General features: G+C 37.3%; 1 protein-coding gene across 1 annotated transcript in view; it reads left to right on the top strand.

Moving 5' to 3' along the window:
* The window catches only part of CSMD3 (CUB and Sushi multiple domains 3), a 782,898-nt gene that overhangs the window by 697,552 nt on the left and 66,909 nt on the right, over positions 1–18,437 (top strand). The window contains exons 56-61 of the mRNA XM_058175006.1: positions 986–1,171; positions 4,335–4,508; positions 7,056–7,238; positions 10,572–10,748; positions 14,186–14,365; positions 15,389–15,562. Coding sequence (XP_058030989.1) covers positions 986–1,171; positions 4,335–4,508; positions 7,056–7,238; positions 10,572–10,748; positions 14,186–14,365; positions 15,389–15,562 — 1,074 coding nt within the window. The remainder of the gene's footprint in view (positions 1–985; positions 1,172–4,334; positions 4,509–7,055; positions 7,239–10,571; positions 10,749–14,185; positions 14,366–15,388; positions 15,563–18,437) is intronic.

Here is an 18,437-nt window from a genome sequence, read left to right on the forward strand (position 1 = left end):
GGCAAGATATACTGTTGTGCAGACAAAGAACGCTAGGTATGCTCAATAAGTTGCCTAATTATTTTTGACAAGACAGATAATGACTATAAAATGTAATTTTCATTCAGGGCAATATTTTGCAGGTGCTGCAGTCTTTTATATTAGCTTTAAGAAGTTTGTCCAAAGTGCTCCTTATTAAATATTATATATGACATGGTGGCTCAGAGGCTAAGACATTGAGCTTGTCGATTGAAAGGTCAGCAGCTCAGCAGTTCGAATTCCTAGTGCTGCCGTGTAACGGGGTGAACTCTCGTTTCTTGTCCCAGATTCTGCCAACCTAGCAGTTTCGAAAGCACATAAAAATGCAAGTAGAAAAAATAGGGACCACCTTGGTGGGAAGGTAACAGCGTTCCGTGCACCTTTGGCATTTAGTCGTGCCGGCCACATGATCATGGAGACGTCTTCGGATAGCGCTGGCTCTTTGGCTTTGAAACGGAGATGAGCACCGCCCCCTAGAGTCGGCAATGACTAGCACGTAGCACGAGGGGAACCTTTACCTTTACCTATGAACATTATGCAATTCTGTGGTTACTTATAAGCAAGATAGGTATGCTTACTTACAAGGAATGTAAGTAAGCATTACTTATGATACATTAATATCATTTCTCTCCTAATGGATGTGAATTGGAAATAAAGGTGACTCCTTTTTAAAAAGGAATGTGGATATTAAAAAGTACTACTATGCCTCAGTATTAATTCTGTAGGATTACAGAGACAGAGGCATTAAGTTTTGTTCACATAAAATCATCACTCATTATAGCATACATTACATTATAGAATGTATACATATAGAACACACTCCATCAAGTTTTTTAGTAAACCCCAAAAAATGCATTAAAAACATATAGTTTTTTTATATTCTAGCATTAATTAATGTTAACTTTGATGTTATTTTCTAATGTGAAATATACAGGTCATGTCAATTTCTGTTATTGCTCTTGTTTAGTGGTCAACTGTTCAGATCCCGGCATCCCTGGAAATTCTATAAGAGAAAGCAAAATAGAACATGGAAATTTCACCTATGGTACAGTTGTTTTTTATGACTGCAGTCCTGGATATTTTTTATTTGGCTCTTCAATTTTAGTCTGTCAACCTAATGGACACTGGGATAAACCTCTGCCAGAATGTATTAGTAAGTATTTTAAAACATTGGTACTTATAACTAAAATTTGCAAGAACAATACTAAACACTTGTGTTCAAAGAGCTTCACAGCTGTTATCCAATTGAAATTAATAGAAAAACTGACTAAGGTAAGTCAGTGTCTGAAATAATAGGGGACAACGGTGGCTCAGTGGCTGAGATGCTGAGCTTGTCAATCGAACGTTCAGCTGTTTGAATCCCTAGTGCCGCGTAACGGGGTGAGCTCCCATTACTTGCCCCAGCTTCTGCCAACCTAGCAGTTTGAAAGCATGTAAAAAATGCAAGTAGAAAAATAGGGACCACCTTTGGTGGGAAGGTAACAGTGTTCCGTGCACCTTTGGCATTTAGTCATGATGGCCACATGACCACGCGAGATGTCTTCGGACAGTGCTGGCTCTTCGGCTTGGAAACTGAGATGAGCACCACCTCCTAGAGTCAGGAACGACTAGCACATATGTGCGAGGGGAACATTTACCTTTACCTTTATAGGGACAACCAATTAAATATGAGCCAACAGTGTGCAGCAGCCGCCAAAAAAGCAAATGCAATCCTAAATTGCATTAACAGAGGGATTCAATCAAGATCAAGTGAGGTACTAATTCCACTCTATCAAGCCTTAATAAGACCACACCTAGAGTACTGCACCCAGTTTTGGTCACCACACTATAAAAAAGATATTGAGAAAGAGTGCAGAGAAGAGCAACAAAGATGATTAGTGGCCTGGAAGATAAAACATATGAAGAAAGGCTACAGGAACTAGACATGGCTAGTCTAGTGAAGGAACAGGGGTGATAGCTGTGTTCCAATATTTGAAGGGCTGTCACTGAGAAGAGGAACTCAACCTGTTTTCCAAAGCATCTAAAGACCAGACAAGGAATAATGGGTGGAAATTGATCAAGGAGACAGTCAACCAAGAAATAAGGAGAGATTTTCTGACAGTGAGAACAATCAACCAATCGAACGGCTTGCCTTCAGAGATTGTGGGAGCTTCATCATTGGAGGCTTTTAAGAAGAGACTGTCATCCATCAGAAATGATGTAGGGTCTCCTGCTTGGGCAGGGGGTTGTACTAGATGACCCACAAGGTCCCTTCCAACTCTGTTAATCTGTTAATCTATTTATTTATTTTTCAATTTTAGTTAATCAAAGTCAATTGACTTTCATTAGGCCACACTCAATAATTTTCAATAAAATATTTTCAATCAAAAATAAAGCAATTAAATCAATAAAGCCACATAAAAATCGATATTCATTATGTGTTCCTCAGTTAGTGCAGGGCAGACTGAAATTAACCCAGTTCAGTCCACTGAGATTTCTCTGATGCCTAGGATGTCAATGTGTAGTCATCTTTTCATATGCTGAATTTTCCTATGTTCATTTATTTATTTTATTTAGCTGTAAAGCACTCATCCATCTACCAGAAAGAATGTCTCACATTCCCAAGGGCAACCCTGTCTTTACTACTTCAGTTTTTCTTTTTCTACCTGGCAACATCAATAATCATGCCCTAAAAGCTGTAATCTATCTGCATCATAAACACTATTAGTGCCCCAAAAGATCCTCAGCTCTTCTTCAGTAGCTTGATGAAGACCATCTGGCACTATATCATCAATCATATATATAAACACACACACACACACACACACACACATGTGTGTGTGTGTGTGTGTGTGTGTGTAAGGAGTGGTTTACTATTGTCTTTCTTCTACAGAGTATGAAATGAAGTCCCCCCCACCCCAGTGTCACTAAAATTGGTATCTTTTTCTGACATCTTCCTACATAGCAGTTGCCTGCTTGCTTTAGTGGAGCAGCTAAAATGGCCTCCATATCTTGGGTGACCTTGCTGAGGGTCACCAGCTCTCTTTGTTCATCCTTCTCAGAACCCTTCCTCTGCCATGATGTGGCAACTGAGCAGATCTGAGAGGGTTGACTGACTTTCACTCTGCAAAATGAAAAGGATGATGACCTTGTGAGGAAAGTGGAAAATAAATTATTATTCTAAAGTAATTGACCTTAGCTGAGGAACCAACTCTTGTCTAGATTAGCACTTTACAAGAAGAATGGATCGGGCTGATCAGCCAGCTGTTTTCATGGCGGTAGATTTGAGTTTGAAAGGCCATAATACTATTGATCTTGATTGCTGCATAGATATTTGTCATTTCTAGGTTCATTCGAAAGCAATGTTAAAACAGTTCTTTTTAAAACTGAATTTACAGGGTGATATTTCTCATAAAGCACATCTCTTGATTCCTAGGACTTGTTCAAACTGACCTTCCATTTCTTAACAGCTCTGTTTTCAGAGTCAGAATAGGAGAAGATACCTCTTAAAGTCTAAGCTAAGGCCAAAATCTAATGTTTTGTGCATGATCACAACATAATCTCAAAAGGGTATACTCTATAGCAGTGATGGCGAGTGCCCAAACCAGACCATGTGTGTATGCATGTGCCTGTGCCAGAGTGCCAGAAACATAAAGACCAGTTGGCCAGTGCGCCAGCACACACATGTGCACTGGGTAGCTGGTGTTTGCACACTGGACAGCTGGTTTTCATACACACTCAAAACCCAAAGACCAGATGGCCGCTGCGCGCATGCCTATTTTGGGGGCATTTTGGGGGCATTTCCATACCATTTTTTGCCATTTTCCAAGCCATTTTTGGCCCATCTTCAGGTCATTTTCCAGCACAACAGAGCCCACAAAGACAAGCTGGCTGGTGCATATGTATGTGCCAGAAACTAGAAGAGCAGCTGGTGATGGCGCACATGCCCACAGAGAGGGCTCTGCGTGCCACCTCTGGCACCCATGCCATAGGTTCGTCATCACGGCTCTAAGATAAGAGACTATTATTCCAATACTCTTTATAAATTCAGATAAGTCTACATGTTTCTTTGTTTATTTTTAAAAGGTTTGGAACATAATGAACACACACACACACAGTGCGAGAGAGAGGATGAATAACTATAGGTTAGTGAATACATTGGTAATAATGAAGAGCAATTTGTTCTATAATTATATGAAAAACATGGCTATAAAATCATCTTCATCATAATATTTTATTGTTCGCTGGTAAAACATATTGACGATGCGCTGGCATAGTGAAGAATTTAGTTGGCTGATTATAACATAATTTTTATCTCCAATATTTATGTATCGTAGTGATTGACTGCGGTCATCCTGGCATTCCTCCGAATGCGATCCTTTCTGGAGAGAAATACACATTTGGATCTACTGTTCATTATTCTTGTTCAGGAAGGAGATCATTAATAGGCCAGGCATCCAGGACATGCCAATTAAATGGACACTGGAGTGGAACAATGCCTCATTGCTCAGGTATCACTTTTAAAGTATGTGAGTGTGCTTTCTGAAACCATCCAATACAGCTTTCTTTTTGGCAGCTCTTATTTCCTTTTCAGGAGTTCAAAACCAGACCGCATTTAAATCACAAACAACTGTAATCAAAGATAAGTTTCACCTTAGGTCCCCTCATTCACATATAGACTCGTAAATCTAGAAGATAGATTTCAAACAACATTTACTGTAATCTAAAAGGGAAATAGGAAATGAAATAGGAAGACTGAAAAGTAGGTAATGAATTTGTATATTCTCTTCTTTTTGCATATTACCGGGAAGGTTGTTACATTTCATATGGGTAATTTGTGCATTACTATTGTCTTGCCCTTGATTTGCTTTTGTCTCATTTGGAAAATAATTGCTGCATACCAGCAGTCTTTGTCCACGTAATATCTGTTTCTGCTGAACTTATATAGAAATAGTTTCTGGAGAAGATTTTTCAAAACTATTTCTAACTCATGGCATATTAGAGAATTAAAATTCCACAAGGATATCAATACAGCTTTCAAAGAAATAGAAATATACAGTAATTTGATTAATAGTATAGATAGCAAGCACAGCTGTGCTTTGTTGTATTGTTTAAAACAGAATAGAATAGCATAGATTTTTTTTTATTGGCCAAGTGTGATTGGACACACAAGGAATTTGTCTTGGTGCATATGCTCTCAGTGTACATAAAAGAGAAGATACCTTCATCAAGGTACAACATTTACAACACTTAATGATAGTCATAGGGTACAAATTTAACACTTAATGATACAACACTTAATGATAGTCATAGGCTACAATTAAGCAATCAGGAAACAATCAATTACAGTATAAATCAGAAGGATATATGCAACAAAGTTACAGTCATAAGTGGAAGGAGATGGGTGATGGGAACGATGAGAAGATTAATAGTAGTGCAGATTTAGTAAATAGTTTGACAGTGTTGAGGGAATTATTTGGTTAGCAGAGTGATGGCATACGGGGAAAACTGTTCTTCTGTCTAGTTGTTCTGGTGTGCAGTGCTCTATAGCATCGTTTTGAGGGTAGGAGTTCAAACAATTTATGTCTAGGATGTGAGGGGTCTGTAGATATTTTCACAGCCCTCTTTTTGGTTCGTGCAGTATACAGGTCCTCAGTGGAAGGCAGGTTGGTAGCAATTGTTTTTTCTGCAGTTCTAAAATTCTAATCACATCAGAAGCACAACAAATAACTTGAAAGAGGCTGAATGTCTTAACATTTTTCCTTAAATAAATGTGTTGTGACAGTTTTGATTGTATAAATTATTGTTGTAAACTGATAGAAATTTCTGGCAAGTTCAATTGTATACAGAAGTTATAATATTATCTATTAGCTACATCTTTAAAGTTAATGTTTTGGTGTTTAGGTTCCCCAAAACTGTGGCTGTTGTGGTAAAGGCTTACTGGAGTTGAAATTCATACAGCACCTATGTAGCAATTTGTGGGTGTGCCTGTCTCTGTGTGTTGTTTACCTTGTGTTTGGTAGATTTATCAGAAAGTTGCAGAGGTGGCTATTTGCGCTTTAAACAAATGCATCTGTTAAACAGATAACAGAATAATAACCGAGTTGTACTGTAGTTAAACAAAAAACAGTATTAAACAGCATATTCACACAAGTCAAGGATTTGTGTATACCTATATAAACAAGAAAGCACAAATGAGTTTCTGTGGATTAACCCCCACTTGGAAGTTATGATTTGTGATCCTGAGAAGGTACATCTTTTATAGTAAGGTGGCAGGTTTAATAATTATCTTGTAGCAAAACTAATGTGCATTCAATAATTCCTAACATGCTTAGTTATTATATCCTATTCTTTAATCACACAACAATAGCAGAGAAGAAGATCATACGATCGATACTATTTCTATATAATCTAATAATATTAGAAGGATTGCCTATATTTGATTATTTGCTAAAGGGTAGATGGAATCTTTTCTCATATTCCAGATGTATCTAGAAAAGTAGGAGTAGATTTCACGTTATTTTACAATGCTTATAATAACTTACAAGCTTGAAGCTCCAGAAAGTTCTACTATTTTTCTTGTAATGTGTATCACATTTTACCCTTGGTAGGATGCATTCTTATTATAATAACTTGGGAACTGATTTTTGCCTCACTGTAATTTACCCTGAAGATAATTTGATTCTAAACTAGACAAGCCACTGACTTTATAACTCATATTCTACACTGAGCTGGACATCTTCTTTAAAAAAAAATACCATGGAAATAAAGCACTTGTTTTGTTTTGTTTTGCTTTGTTTTTTGTTTTTTTTTTAAATCAAGAACATTAAATGAGGGACTTGAAATTTCTGTGGTCACAACTGAGTATTATATGTTCCAAATTGAGAAAGTCAGTGTACAATTACCAAGTCTGGAATGGACACCCTTTTTTTTTTTTTTGTAGCCTACTTTTATTTTTGTACTGATTATATATTGATTCCTCTTGTTTCAGGTTCCTATAGCAGGACCAATACAATGTAACCCTAAGTATTCTACCCCAAATGATATTTTTCTTCCAGGTGACGCAGCAGGGACTTGTGGGGATCCAGGAATCCCAGGCCATGGTTCTAGAGAACAAAGTAATTTTAGAACTAAAAGTGTTGTACAGTTCTCTTGTGAGCTTGGTTACATCCTTCATGGATCAGAGGAAAGAATTTGTTTGGCAAATGGAAGTTGGACAGGAAGGCAACCAGAATGTAAAGGTAAATTATTTTCATAACTATAATGGTGTATTGATTTTAAAATCGCTACATGTCTTCATAAAACAAAAAAGTTATAATAAAGTCATCATATCTCAGGAGCTGCCACAAAGAAGAGGGAGTCAAGCTATTTTCCAAAGCACCTGAAGGTAGGACAATAAGCAATGGGTGGAAACTAATCAAGGAGAGAAGCAATTTAGAACTAAGGAGAAACTTCCTAACACTTAGAACAATTAATCAATGGAACAACTTGCCTCCAGAAATTGTGAATGCTCCAACACTGGAGGTTTTTAAGAAGTTGTTGGATAACCATTCATCTGAAGTGGTGTAGGGTTCTACTAGAAGACCTCCAAGGTCCCTTCCAACTCTGTTATTCTATTCTATTCTATTCTATTCTATTCTATTCTATTCTAGTCTAGTCTAGTCTAGTCTAGTCTATTCATCTGAAATCTATTAGTTGCTTATATTAACCCTCATGATCCTAATACAGTCAGGTATATTTTTGATGACCTAAAATTTTATATATATATATAATTTTAGGTCATCAAAAATATACCTGACTGAAACTGTTGGAAGTATCCTAGGATTTGGTTGGACAGCCATGACTTAAAGCATTGCAAGCAGTTGTACTCATGTATTTTCTAGGGAACATATCTGTAGTGGAATTTATCCTGAAGTAAATTAAAAATCCTACCTTACTTTTTCAACATGGTCACAACTCTGTGAAAACCTTGTGCTCTCTGAGCTAAGTTCTAACTTCTGCTACACAGTATACAGAGTATATGTCCTAGGAAAAGGTAAGGAACAGAAGTGGCCTTCTAATAAAGCATATTATTTGTTTTCCTAATATAGAATTGTCTGTCACGTCGAGCAGGGAAATATACTTCTCATTGAGATGTATAGAAATTGAATTTGAATAGGTCTATACACAAATTATATTCTCTTTCCTTGAGGTAGAACCCAATTCAGAGTTAAAATTGTCAGGAATACTAAGGTTTTTTAAAGAAAAAACTTAGTCACAATCACAATAAAATGAATTTCTCCAGTCCATGACACAGCACAAAATATGCTAATATAGACTTTTCTACTTCAGAGGCCTTTCTGCCATAGGGAAGAAGTTGGTATTTGGCATTGTCTTTATAGTTTCAGTGTAGGACAACGACCATCATTCCAATTTTTTTCCAATTTTTTTTGTTTACCAACTGGGAAATAAACTCCTTTCATTGATATATTTGAAGTTACATGTTTTTCAACATACATACATTTGATTGCTGTTTTATATAATTTATGCAAAGCGTTTTATGCTTTCTTTTTTTATTCAACTTTCTGCGCTGTAGTACACTTTTTAAAATTAAGATATATTGCATACTTGCATACTTTTTTTGGTAACTATCTTTCCTAGAATGATGCTGTTTTATCTGTATTTTCTTTTCCACAACTTTTCCATAAGATTCTCTTTGATACTATTGTCATTGTCTTGGCTGATCTCTTAAAATCAGCACATTTTATACAAACTAAAATTCATGTGTGATTGACATTGATAGCATCTGGCATCATTGTATTTGCTGTGGGAATATCATTTGTTCCAAAGAATTTGAACAGTAATTAGTGTTTGATGGGACACAAACATCTGAGTACAACAAAACAACTTGGTTTTAGCATTTTTAGTAACATTTGAGCACTCCACTAGCAGAAATAATCATGCATCTTACAGGTGTGTAGGGAGTAATACAGATTTGTTTATTTTAAATAAATTTGTGTATTAAATAGCTGTGTACTGCTTCCAAAAACTAGCAAGATTTATAAATATGGTTAGCGATAAGAGTTTTCACTTTTCAAAAAATCAATCATTAGTGGTGTATATTTAAATTAAAGTTCAATTTTATATTAACTAGAAGTTGGGGACCCATAATGAGCTACAGTGATTTCAAAATGATAAATGCAATATGACTTCACTACACAAATGATACATTTATTTCTGTCTGTATGTCTGTTGTATGTCTGAGGCAGGTGTAGATATTTCGTTAATATGATAAGAAGTTTACACACATGCATATATACATACAGACACAAGTACCGTATTTTTCAGTTTAAGACACACTTTTTCCCCCCTAAAAGGGGGTGAACATTTGAGTGCTTCTTATACTCCAAATGTAGTCCCGCCCACCCACTGGCCCCCACCCTTTGGCCTCTGCCTCCCAGCAATTTACCTCCTTGCAGCAAACAGCAAACAGCCCGTTTCAGCTTCAGCAAAGCCTGATTATTGCAAGCAGTTGATTGTTGGTTGGATCGGCCTCCCGATCCTCAGCTGTTTCAGGCTGCAGGGATTGCCATTGCCTATTGCTGGGCAGGCCTCCACTGTTTGCTGCAATGAGGCAAATTGCTGGGAGGCAGAGGCAGGTATTTTTTTTTCTTGTTTTCCGCCCCAAAAAAGGTAGGTGCGTCTTATAGTCCGGAGCGTCTTATACTCCGAAAAATATGGTATGTGTCAAAATGGCCTGAAAATACTGAATTACAACACACACAAAAAGGAAATACATAAAAGATTTATGAATTTTGAAACTGGACTATTCGACCTGGAATTTTTCTTAAAATAAAATAATTTTATGAATCAAGCCATAGGTAAGAGTGAGATCATGCTAAGTGTTATTAGAGACTCGCTTTCTAAATGTTTTCCAAAGTTGAATTGTGTGAGTGGGTTTGTTAAAGTAAAAAAAACAAAAAACCCAATGTTAAAAAAAGATTTTCAGTAGATAGCCATTAGTACATTTATTAGTACATTAGTACAATAAAAATGTACATGGCTTTGGGAGCTATAGTACTGAATAATTTATTTACTTTTCAGAATGCTCATTTTCCTGTTCAAAAGCAGTAAATGAGCAGAAAAAAGTTATAACATTTGATATAAAAAAATTAAGCTGATAAAAACAAACTGTTTCGTCTTTTCAACAGCAGATAAAATCTGAGAACATTTTCATGAAAAGCCATGAATTTTGAGCTATAGTTCAGCATTTCAATTCAAGCTGTGTAGAAATTTATATGGACGAATATTTATGGTATTCCGAAAACTGCAGCCCTATTTCAGAAGAAATAAATTAAGAAAAAAATTAAAGAAAGGCTCCATTTCAGCTGAATGTATGAAAATTTGGGAGAAAAACTCAAGGCATTTGACCAAGATTTATGCCACTGAAAAGGAGGATTTTTATCTCCTTCATGTAAACTACTTTTTAATGACTAGATTGGATTTGCAACTTCAATTATTTAAGCTATTAAGTAATTGTTCTCTGTGTTTGTTTTCCCTTCCCAATTCTGGCATTTTCACACTAACTGTTCAAGCTGTTCAGTGTGGTAACCCTGGAACAACAGCTAATGGGAAAGTGTTTCAAATTGATGGCACAACATTCTCTAGTTCTGTGATTTATTCCTGCATGGAAGGCTACATTCTGTCTGGACCTTCTGTACGACAATGCACTGCCAATGGGACGTGGTCTGGTTCTTTGCCAAATTGTACAAGTAAGTATCCATTGTTCCTACTATTATTGCAATCTTTAGGACACCACTTAAACCTTCTATATTTGGGGAACGTCAGATTGGGGAGACAGAGCAGGATGGTGACAGAATCATCCCTGTTGCAGATTTAGCCTTTTTTCCCCCCCAGGACCAGGTTTTCAGAGCTTGACCATTCAAGATTGTTCCATGCAAACCAATGATTTATTTTATTTATTTATTTATTTTATTTGTCATAACAATATATACAAGCATTGCATAAAGGATTATATAATATATAAACATATATATGAGGAGAAACGAGGTACTATAAACATATATATACATAGGGGAAGAAACAATAGGACAGGAACGGTAGGCACATTTGTGCTCTTATGCACGCCCCTTAGAGTCCTCTTAGGAAAGTGGTGAGGTCAACCGTGGATAGATTTTGAGTAAAGCTTTTGGGGTTATGAGAAGAAACCACAGAGTCAGGTAATGCATTCCAAGCATATACAATTCTGTTACAGAAATCGTGTTTTCTGCAATCTAAACTGGAGCGGTTGACATTGAGTTTAAATCTGTTGGTAGCTCTTGTGATATTGTTATTGAAACTAAAGAAGTCATTGACAGGAAGGACATTACAACGGATGATTTTATGAGCTAAACCCAGGTCCTGTCGAAGGCGACGAAGTTCCAAGTTTTCTAGACCCAGGATATCAAGTCTGGTGGAATAAGGTATTTTATTGGTTTCGGAGGAGTGGAGAACTCTTCTCGTAAAATACCTTTGGACACGCTCAACTGTGTTGATATCAGATATATGGTATGGGTTCCAGACAGGCGAGCAGTAATCAAGAATTGGCCTAGCAAAAGCTTTATATGGTCAGTAGCGTGGTGTTTTTGGAAAAGAAGCTACGTAGAATTAAGTTAACAACTCTTAGAGCCGTCTTTGCTATATAGTTGCAGTGGGCTTTGGCACTTAAATCGTTAGATGTAAAAACTCCAAGGTTTTTGACAGGGTGGGGGTCATCTGCGAGGCAATGTCCATCAAGCATGTACTTTGTGATTGGGTTCTTTCTTCCAATATGCAAGACTGAGCATTTACTGGTTGAGATTTGTAGTTGCCAAATTTTAGACCAAGCAGTTAGATGATCAAGGTCCTTTTGAATTGTGGATGTATTGTCAGTGGTGTTGAAAAGTTTGACATCATCAGCAAAGAGAACACAGTTACTTGAGATATGATTACAAAGATCATTTATGTATATTATAAAGAGAGTTGGTCCAAGAACGCTACCTTGAGGAACACCACTCTTGACAGGAACAGGATTTGATAGAGCATTACCAATTTTAACTATTTGTTGTCTGTTTGACAGAAAAGCAGATATCCAGTTGTGTAAGGGTCCTGAAATGCCATAGGATTTTAATTTTAGGAGAAGTTTATCATGTACTACTGAGTCAAAAGCTTTACAGAAGTCTATGTATATTGCATCTATTGATTTACCTAGATCAAGATTTGTAGTCCATAGGTTTTTACAGTGGAGAAGTTGTAAATTGCATGATAATTTTTTCCTGAAGCCAAATTGTTTATTTGAGAGAAGGTTGTGTAATTCTAAGTGCAAGGTAATGGATTGGTTGATGATGGATTCTATTACCTTGCAGGCGACGCAACATAGGGAGATTGGTCTATAATTATCAACTAAGCTGGGGTCACCTTTTTTGAAAATTGGAATGACTGTGGCTAGTGACCAGAGATTGGGAAGGGAACTGGTAGTAAAAGTTTTATTAAAGATTATACTTAGGGGTTCTTCTAAATTACTAGAGAGTTTTTTTAAGAAGTAAGCACAAAGTCCATCAGGTCTAATGGATAGAGATGGTTTCAAGTTACAAAGAGCTTTACCAACATTTTCTTCTGTGAAATCTATATTTGTTAAGTTGTCATGCTCATTTTTTTTTTGTTTACATTTATATCCCGCCCTTCTCCAAAGACTCAGGGCGGCTTACAGTGTGTAAGGCAATAGTCTCATTCTATTTGTATATTTACAAAGTCAACTTATTGCCCCCCCAACAATCTGGGTCCTCATTTTACCTACCTTATAAAGGATGGAAGGCTGAGTCAACCTTGGACCTGGTGGGGCTCATTGCTTGTACGATTTGGGATGTCATAGATTCTCTACACAGAGAAGGCAGAGATAGCTTGGAAACTTGATGCATCCATCAAACTCCTCTTGTGTAACCTATGATGCATCTCCAGTGTTCCTTGCCCTTTGTCCCTACTTTCCTCTGTTTTTTATCTTTATCCACTTGATTCCCATTTTTGAAGGGAAGAGTGGTCTTCTCTGTCATTGGTCTGCTAGTGTTAATAGTGCTGCTGAGGCGCTGAGATTTTCAGCACTCAATATAATGGCTGACCTGAGTGACTAATGACAGCAAAGGTGGGTGAGAATTTACAGCGGCAGATATAAGTATCATGCAGTCATTGAAAGTCAAGTTGATGGCACATAATCAATAAGTTTAATGACAAAAATGGAAAGAATATTACTGCCCTCTTACTGTAATTATGTATTATTTCTTATGTGTGGATGGAATCTTTTGTAATGAAAGGAACTGTACTATAGTGTTAATGTACAACTGTGTAGATATGCCTCAGCAATTCCTGGCCCTGGATGCTTCACACCACATATGCTCATTTGGGCCAAAAAAGTACACCCATCTCTGGGTCTACCAGATTCAGATTTCCTAGAACCATTAGACGAGGCTGTATCCTTTATCCCCTTTCACAATGAGGTCTTTTTGGGTTGGAAGATAAAATATTTGTGTCCTTACATATTATGTCAAACTCTAAAGTATTATCTCCTGAAGCTGTTCAAGCAATCTCTAAAGCGGACAACTTGCATAAATTTCTGCCCTTTGCTAAATAGAATTGCCTTCTCTTTTCAAGTCAGCAAAGTAGGTGGGATGCTGAGAGAAAAAGAAGATCCCATTTTATTGTCCCACCATCTTGATAAGAGAGAACCTTTTTGGTAGCAGCTGTTGGGAAACTGCCAGCTAGACTGGAAGAGGTGGTGAGGGTCAAGCATGGGCTTACATTAGAGTCCTTGCATAGCCCCAAGAGAGAAAAGCTTGAACTCCCCTTCCAGCCTAGCTGGCAGTTTCCCAATGGCAGTAACTTGCCATTGTGAATCAGTATCCAGAATTCTGCCATTTTATTATAAGACTATCTTGTCTTAATTCAAGCTTCACAAAGTTAGAAAAGTGGAAATGAAACCTGGAGTCTTAATTCCTTGACAAATGGGTTCTGTAACAAATACCACCTAATGTGACAAACTCAGCTTGCTTATAAAAGCTGCTACAAAAAGGAAGATGCCATAGATATCACATTATACAATTATTCTAGATTGTTCACCTTCTAAAATGGAAACACCCTTTGTCATATTATTACATTTTCATTTTCCCCCCCTTCATAGTAATCAGTTGTGGAGATCCAGGAATACCAGCCAATGGATTGAGATACGGGGATGATTATGTAGTTGGACAAAATGTTACTTATATGTGTCAACCTGGATACACAATGGAAGCCAACAGTTCCAAAATTCGTACTTGTACTAGTAATGCCACATGGAGTGGAATGCTGGCAACTTGTAAAGGTACTGCTTTGAATCTAAATAGGTGGGTGGGTGGGTGGGTGGAGAGAGGTACAGAAACAGAGAAAGAGGGAGGGAGGGAGGGAGGGAGGGAGGGAGGGAGAGAGAGAGAGAGAGAGAGAGAAAGAGGGAGGGAGGGAGGGAGGGAGGGAGGGAGGGAGAGAGAGAGAGAGAGGGAGAGAGAGAGAGAGGGCGGACAGGAAGTCGGCCATGCTGGGAAGATCTCTCACATAGGAAAAGGGACAGACAAAAAGTCCTTCCCAGCTGAAACAAAGAGGCAAGTGGTAAGGTACATGATTTGTTTGGTACTCATCCTTTTTAGTACTCATGTGCCTCCCAGAACCAATTAAGGATGAGTGCTGATATACCACTGTATTAGAACGGTTGAATATGATAATGCTGCATGTGGACTTGATTTGGCTTCAAAATGATTCCCTGATGCAAATCATGCACTGATGGAACAGAATAACAAGTAAATACATATAGGTAGAAATCAGATTTAGTATGGTTCCTTCAACCTTATTTCCTGAACAGTCAAAATTATATCTAATTGCATCCCTCCCAATATCTATAGCATGTCCTTCGTAATTCAAATAGTGTTCTGCGGAGTGAAATGAGGATATGCCATTTCAGATGAGATTATAAAATGGGAAATGCATTTCTATTAACTTTTTATATCTTAACCTGTCTTAGTATCCAAATTGTGATTATTTGTTTTTTAGCTACTGGGTTATGTATCTCAAAATAAAGAACTAAAGAAACAGTCCTTCCCAACTTTCTTTTTTCCTTATATATGTGACTGCATAATTGTCAGTCAAAGGGCCCATCGAAATGGCAAAAGACTGTGAAAATGAACAATACTTAAATGATTTGCACAGTGAAGCAAAAAAAATTAAAAATAAACCATACAGCAACACTTTTTTCTTTTAAAAAAAATTGAATTAGCACATATGGTTATCGTAGTCGTATAGACACAGAAGACATTTGCTGCAGCTGCTATGCTAATGACTCTAAATGTTGTTACAGCTGTTACCTGTCCGACTCCACCCCAGATTTCAAATGGAAAACAGGAAGGAATCAATTTTGATTGGGGATTTAGCATTAGTTATGTCTGTTCACCTGGCTATGAATTATCATTTCCTGCTGTTTTGACTTGTGTTGGGAATGGAACATGGAGCGGTGAAGTCCCGCAGTGCTTACGTGAGTATTTTTTTTTAATATTTGCATTCCAGGCTGATAGTTGTTTCCATTCAATTTTAGAAGAAAACATAACAAAAGAAAAACATATCGATATATGTAAGGAATAACTATAATGTTTCCTCCGCACACCCCAGTGGTGAAATTCAGCCAGATTTATCCAGATCACGTGATCCGGTAGCGCCAGTGGTGGGAGGCTCTGCCCACCTGCCCGGATGTCATCAGTCCTGTTTTTGACCCTCTGCGCATGTGCAGAACACTCTGCGCATGCGTGGAGGAGGCGCAAGTGCTCACATTTGCAAACCGGTAGTGAAGGTAAGTGAATTCTATCCCTGGCACACCCAATGAGGTACTATGGCTCAGTGGCGTAAAAGACACCACAGAAAATTTGAGTTCTACTTTGTGTGACAAAGTGAGCTCCCATCATTTGCTTCATCTCCTGCCAACCTAGTATTCAAAAGCATTCTACATGCAAGTAGATAAATAGGTACCACTTTGGTGGGAAGGTAACAGTGTATCAAGTTTCACTGGACACTCTGCTGTGGCATGATATAATACTGGCCACATGATCATAGACATTACTGTGGGCAGCATTGGCTCAATGGACTAAAGAACTGGAGATGAGCATTGCTCCCCCAAGTTTGCTACAAGAAGTGAAATAAAACCCACAGGGATTCATTTATCTTTACCACATACACAAATCCAACAAAACTGCAAGGTCCTTTAATATCCATTACAAAACAAGGGACAAACTTCAGTGACCCCACAGGTACTTGTGATCTCTTTCATCTTTGCTTTCTAGTCCTTTTTTCCTTAAAGATCTTAACTCCAATTAAAAAGTTTAATCAGTCAGTTGTCAGCTGTAGTGACAACTAACCAGCTCTGATTGTTTCTTTGTTTATTTTATACCTTCAAGTGTGTATTGACTTCTGGCAATTATCTGGAGAAGAGCCTGAAGTTTTCTTGGCAAGATTTTTTTTGAATGGCTTTCCATCCTTAATCCTAGGATTAAGAGAGAATGACTGGCTCAAAGTTATCCAGTTGGTTTCATGCCTAAGGCAAGAACTAAAATTCATGGTATCCTGGTACTTAGCCTTGTGCCTTGACCACTACACCAAATTGATTCTTGTCTGTTTTAAAGCTGATAAGCAAAAAAACCTAATGAAAAACAGAAGTCTTATTAGCATTAATTAATCAATCAGTGATGCTTTAGGGAAGTTTAATTATAGTCATAACTAGGATGAGAAAGGTGATGATAGATTGGAGTGAAATGAGAAAGTATGAGGAAAAAGTCCCATACTTTTCATGGATTATATTTTCATGGATAATATAATCAAAAGGTGAATTTTGTAGTGACTGCTGTTAACAATTGAAACACTTCCTTGATATGCTGATGCACCCCTGTTTTTCTGAATGTTCAATACTGCATCATATTTGAAAATGTAAGTTGTCCTTTACTTATAACACTTCATTTAGTGACAGTTCAAAGTTACAATGGCACTGAAAAATGTGACTTATTTTTCACACTTACAACCTTTGTAGCATTCTTATGATCATGAACAATCACTCATATCCCTAGTTTTTTGTGAAATTGTAGAGGAAGGAATACTTTGTCTCATACAATAGTTGAAATGCCTAAAGGAAGTTTACAGGGACGGTTCAGGTGGTTCAGGTTCAGGTGGTTCAGGGGCTAGGACGTTGAGCTTGTCGATCGAAAGGTCGGCAATTCAGCAGTTCGAATCCCTAGTGCTGCCGTGTAATGGGGTGAGCTCCTGTTACTTGTCCCAGCTTCTACCAACCTAGCAGTTTCGAAAGCACGTAAAAATGCAAGTAGAAAAAATAGGGACCACCTTTGGTGGGAAGGTAACAGTGTTCCATGGCCTTTGGCGTTGAGTCATGCCGGCCACATGACCACGGAGATGTCTTCGGACAGCGCTGGTTCTTCGACTTTGAAACAGAGATGAGCACCGCCCCCTAGAGTCGGAAACAACTAGCACGTATGTGCGAGGGGAACCTTTATATTTACCTTTTAAAGGAAGTTTGTCAAACTTGACAAAAATGTCGACAAGAGCTAGTCTAAAATGGATGTTTTAACCAGGAAAAAACCTGGATAATTTTATTGTGGCTGACATTTGTAAGGGCTAAGTCTGTGGAAATGCAGAAGAAACTCTAGCCTGTGTCTCTGACAATTGGACTTCTGTTCCAGTATTATATTAAATTACCGATTTATGCAGAAGTTTTTATTAGCATAAAATTGGTGACACTGATGGATTTTGCATAGCTGCAGATTTCATTACAATAACAAATGCATGCTCACTTTTTACAGAACATTTTGTGAATATTTCTTTCTTGTTGCTGTTGGGAAAAAAGTATTAAATTTTTAACAGAATAAATTAAATGGGCTGGATTATCGAAGAGAAGAGGAATGGTGCTTTTAGTTTCACAGTAAAGAAAAAAACTTCACAAATAAAAATTGAATAAAACTGTAATATTTTACATTCAAAATTTCAGTGATACTATATAATGTAGAAATGCTCCATTTTGATTAATGGATTAAAATCCATTTATTTTACTCAACAGATTCGCAAAACTTGATTATTTTCCTAAGACTTGTAATCTTTTTCAATCGCTACCAGATCTTCCTGGTTGATATGATTTGTGATGGCAAGAAGATTAGATCTTTTCAGGGTTTAAAGCTCTTTTGTGTTTTAGTTATTACAATAATAAGTGTTTATACAGTCTGTTAGTGAGTGGAGGTCATATTTCATTCTACTTTATTGGCAGTTGATTTTTTTATAGCTGGAATTGCGAGCAAAATGTGCCTATGGTGGCTGAATAACAAAAGAAGCCATGGTATCATTAATTAACAGAGCAGAAG

The sequence above is a fragment of the Ahaetulla prasina genome, chromosome 3 (assembly GCF_028640845.1).
Source record: "Ahaetulla prasina isolate Xishuangbanna chromosome 3, ASM2864084v1, whole genome shotgun sequence".
NCBI classification, from domain to species: domain Eukaryota; kingdom Metazoa; phylum Chordata; class Lepidosauria; order Squamata; family Colubridae; genus Ahaetulla; species Ahaetulla prasina.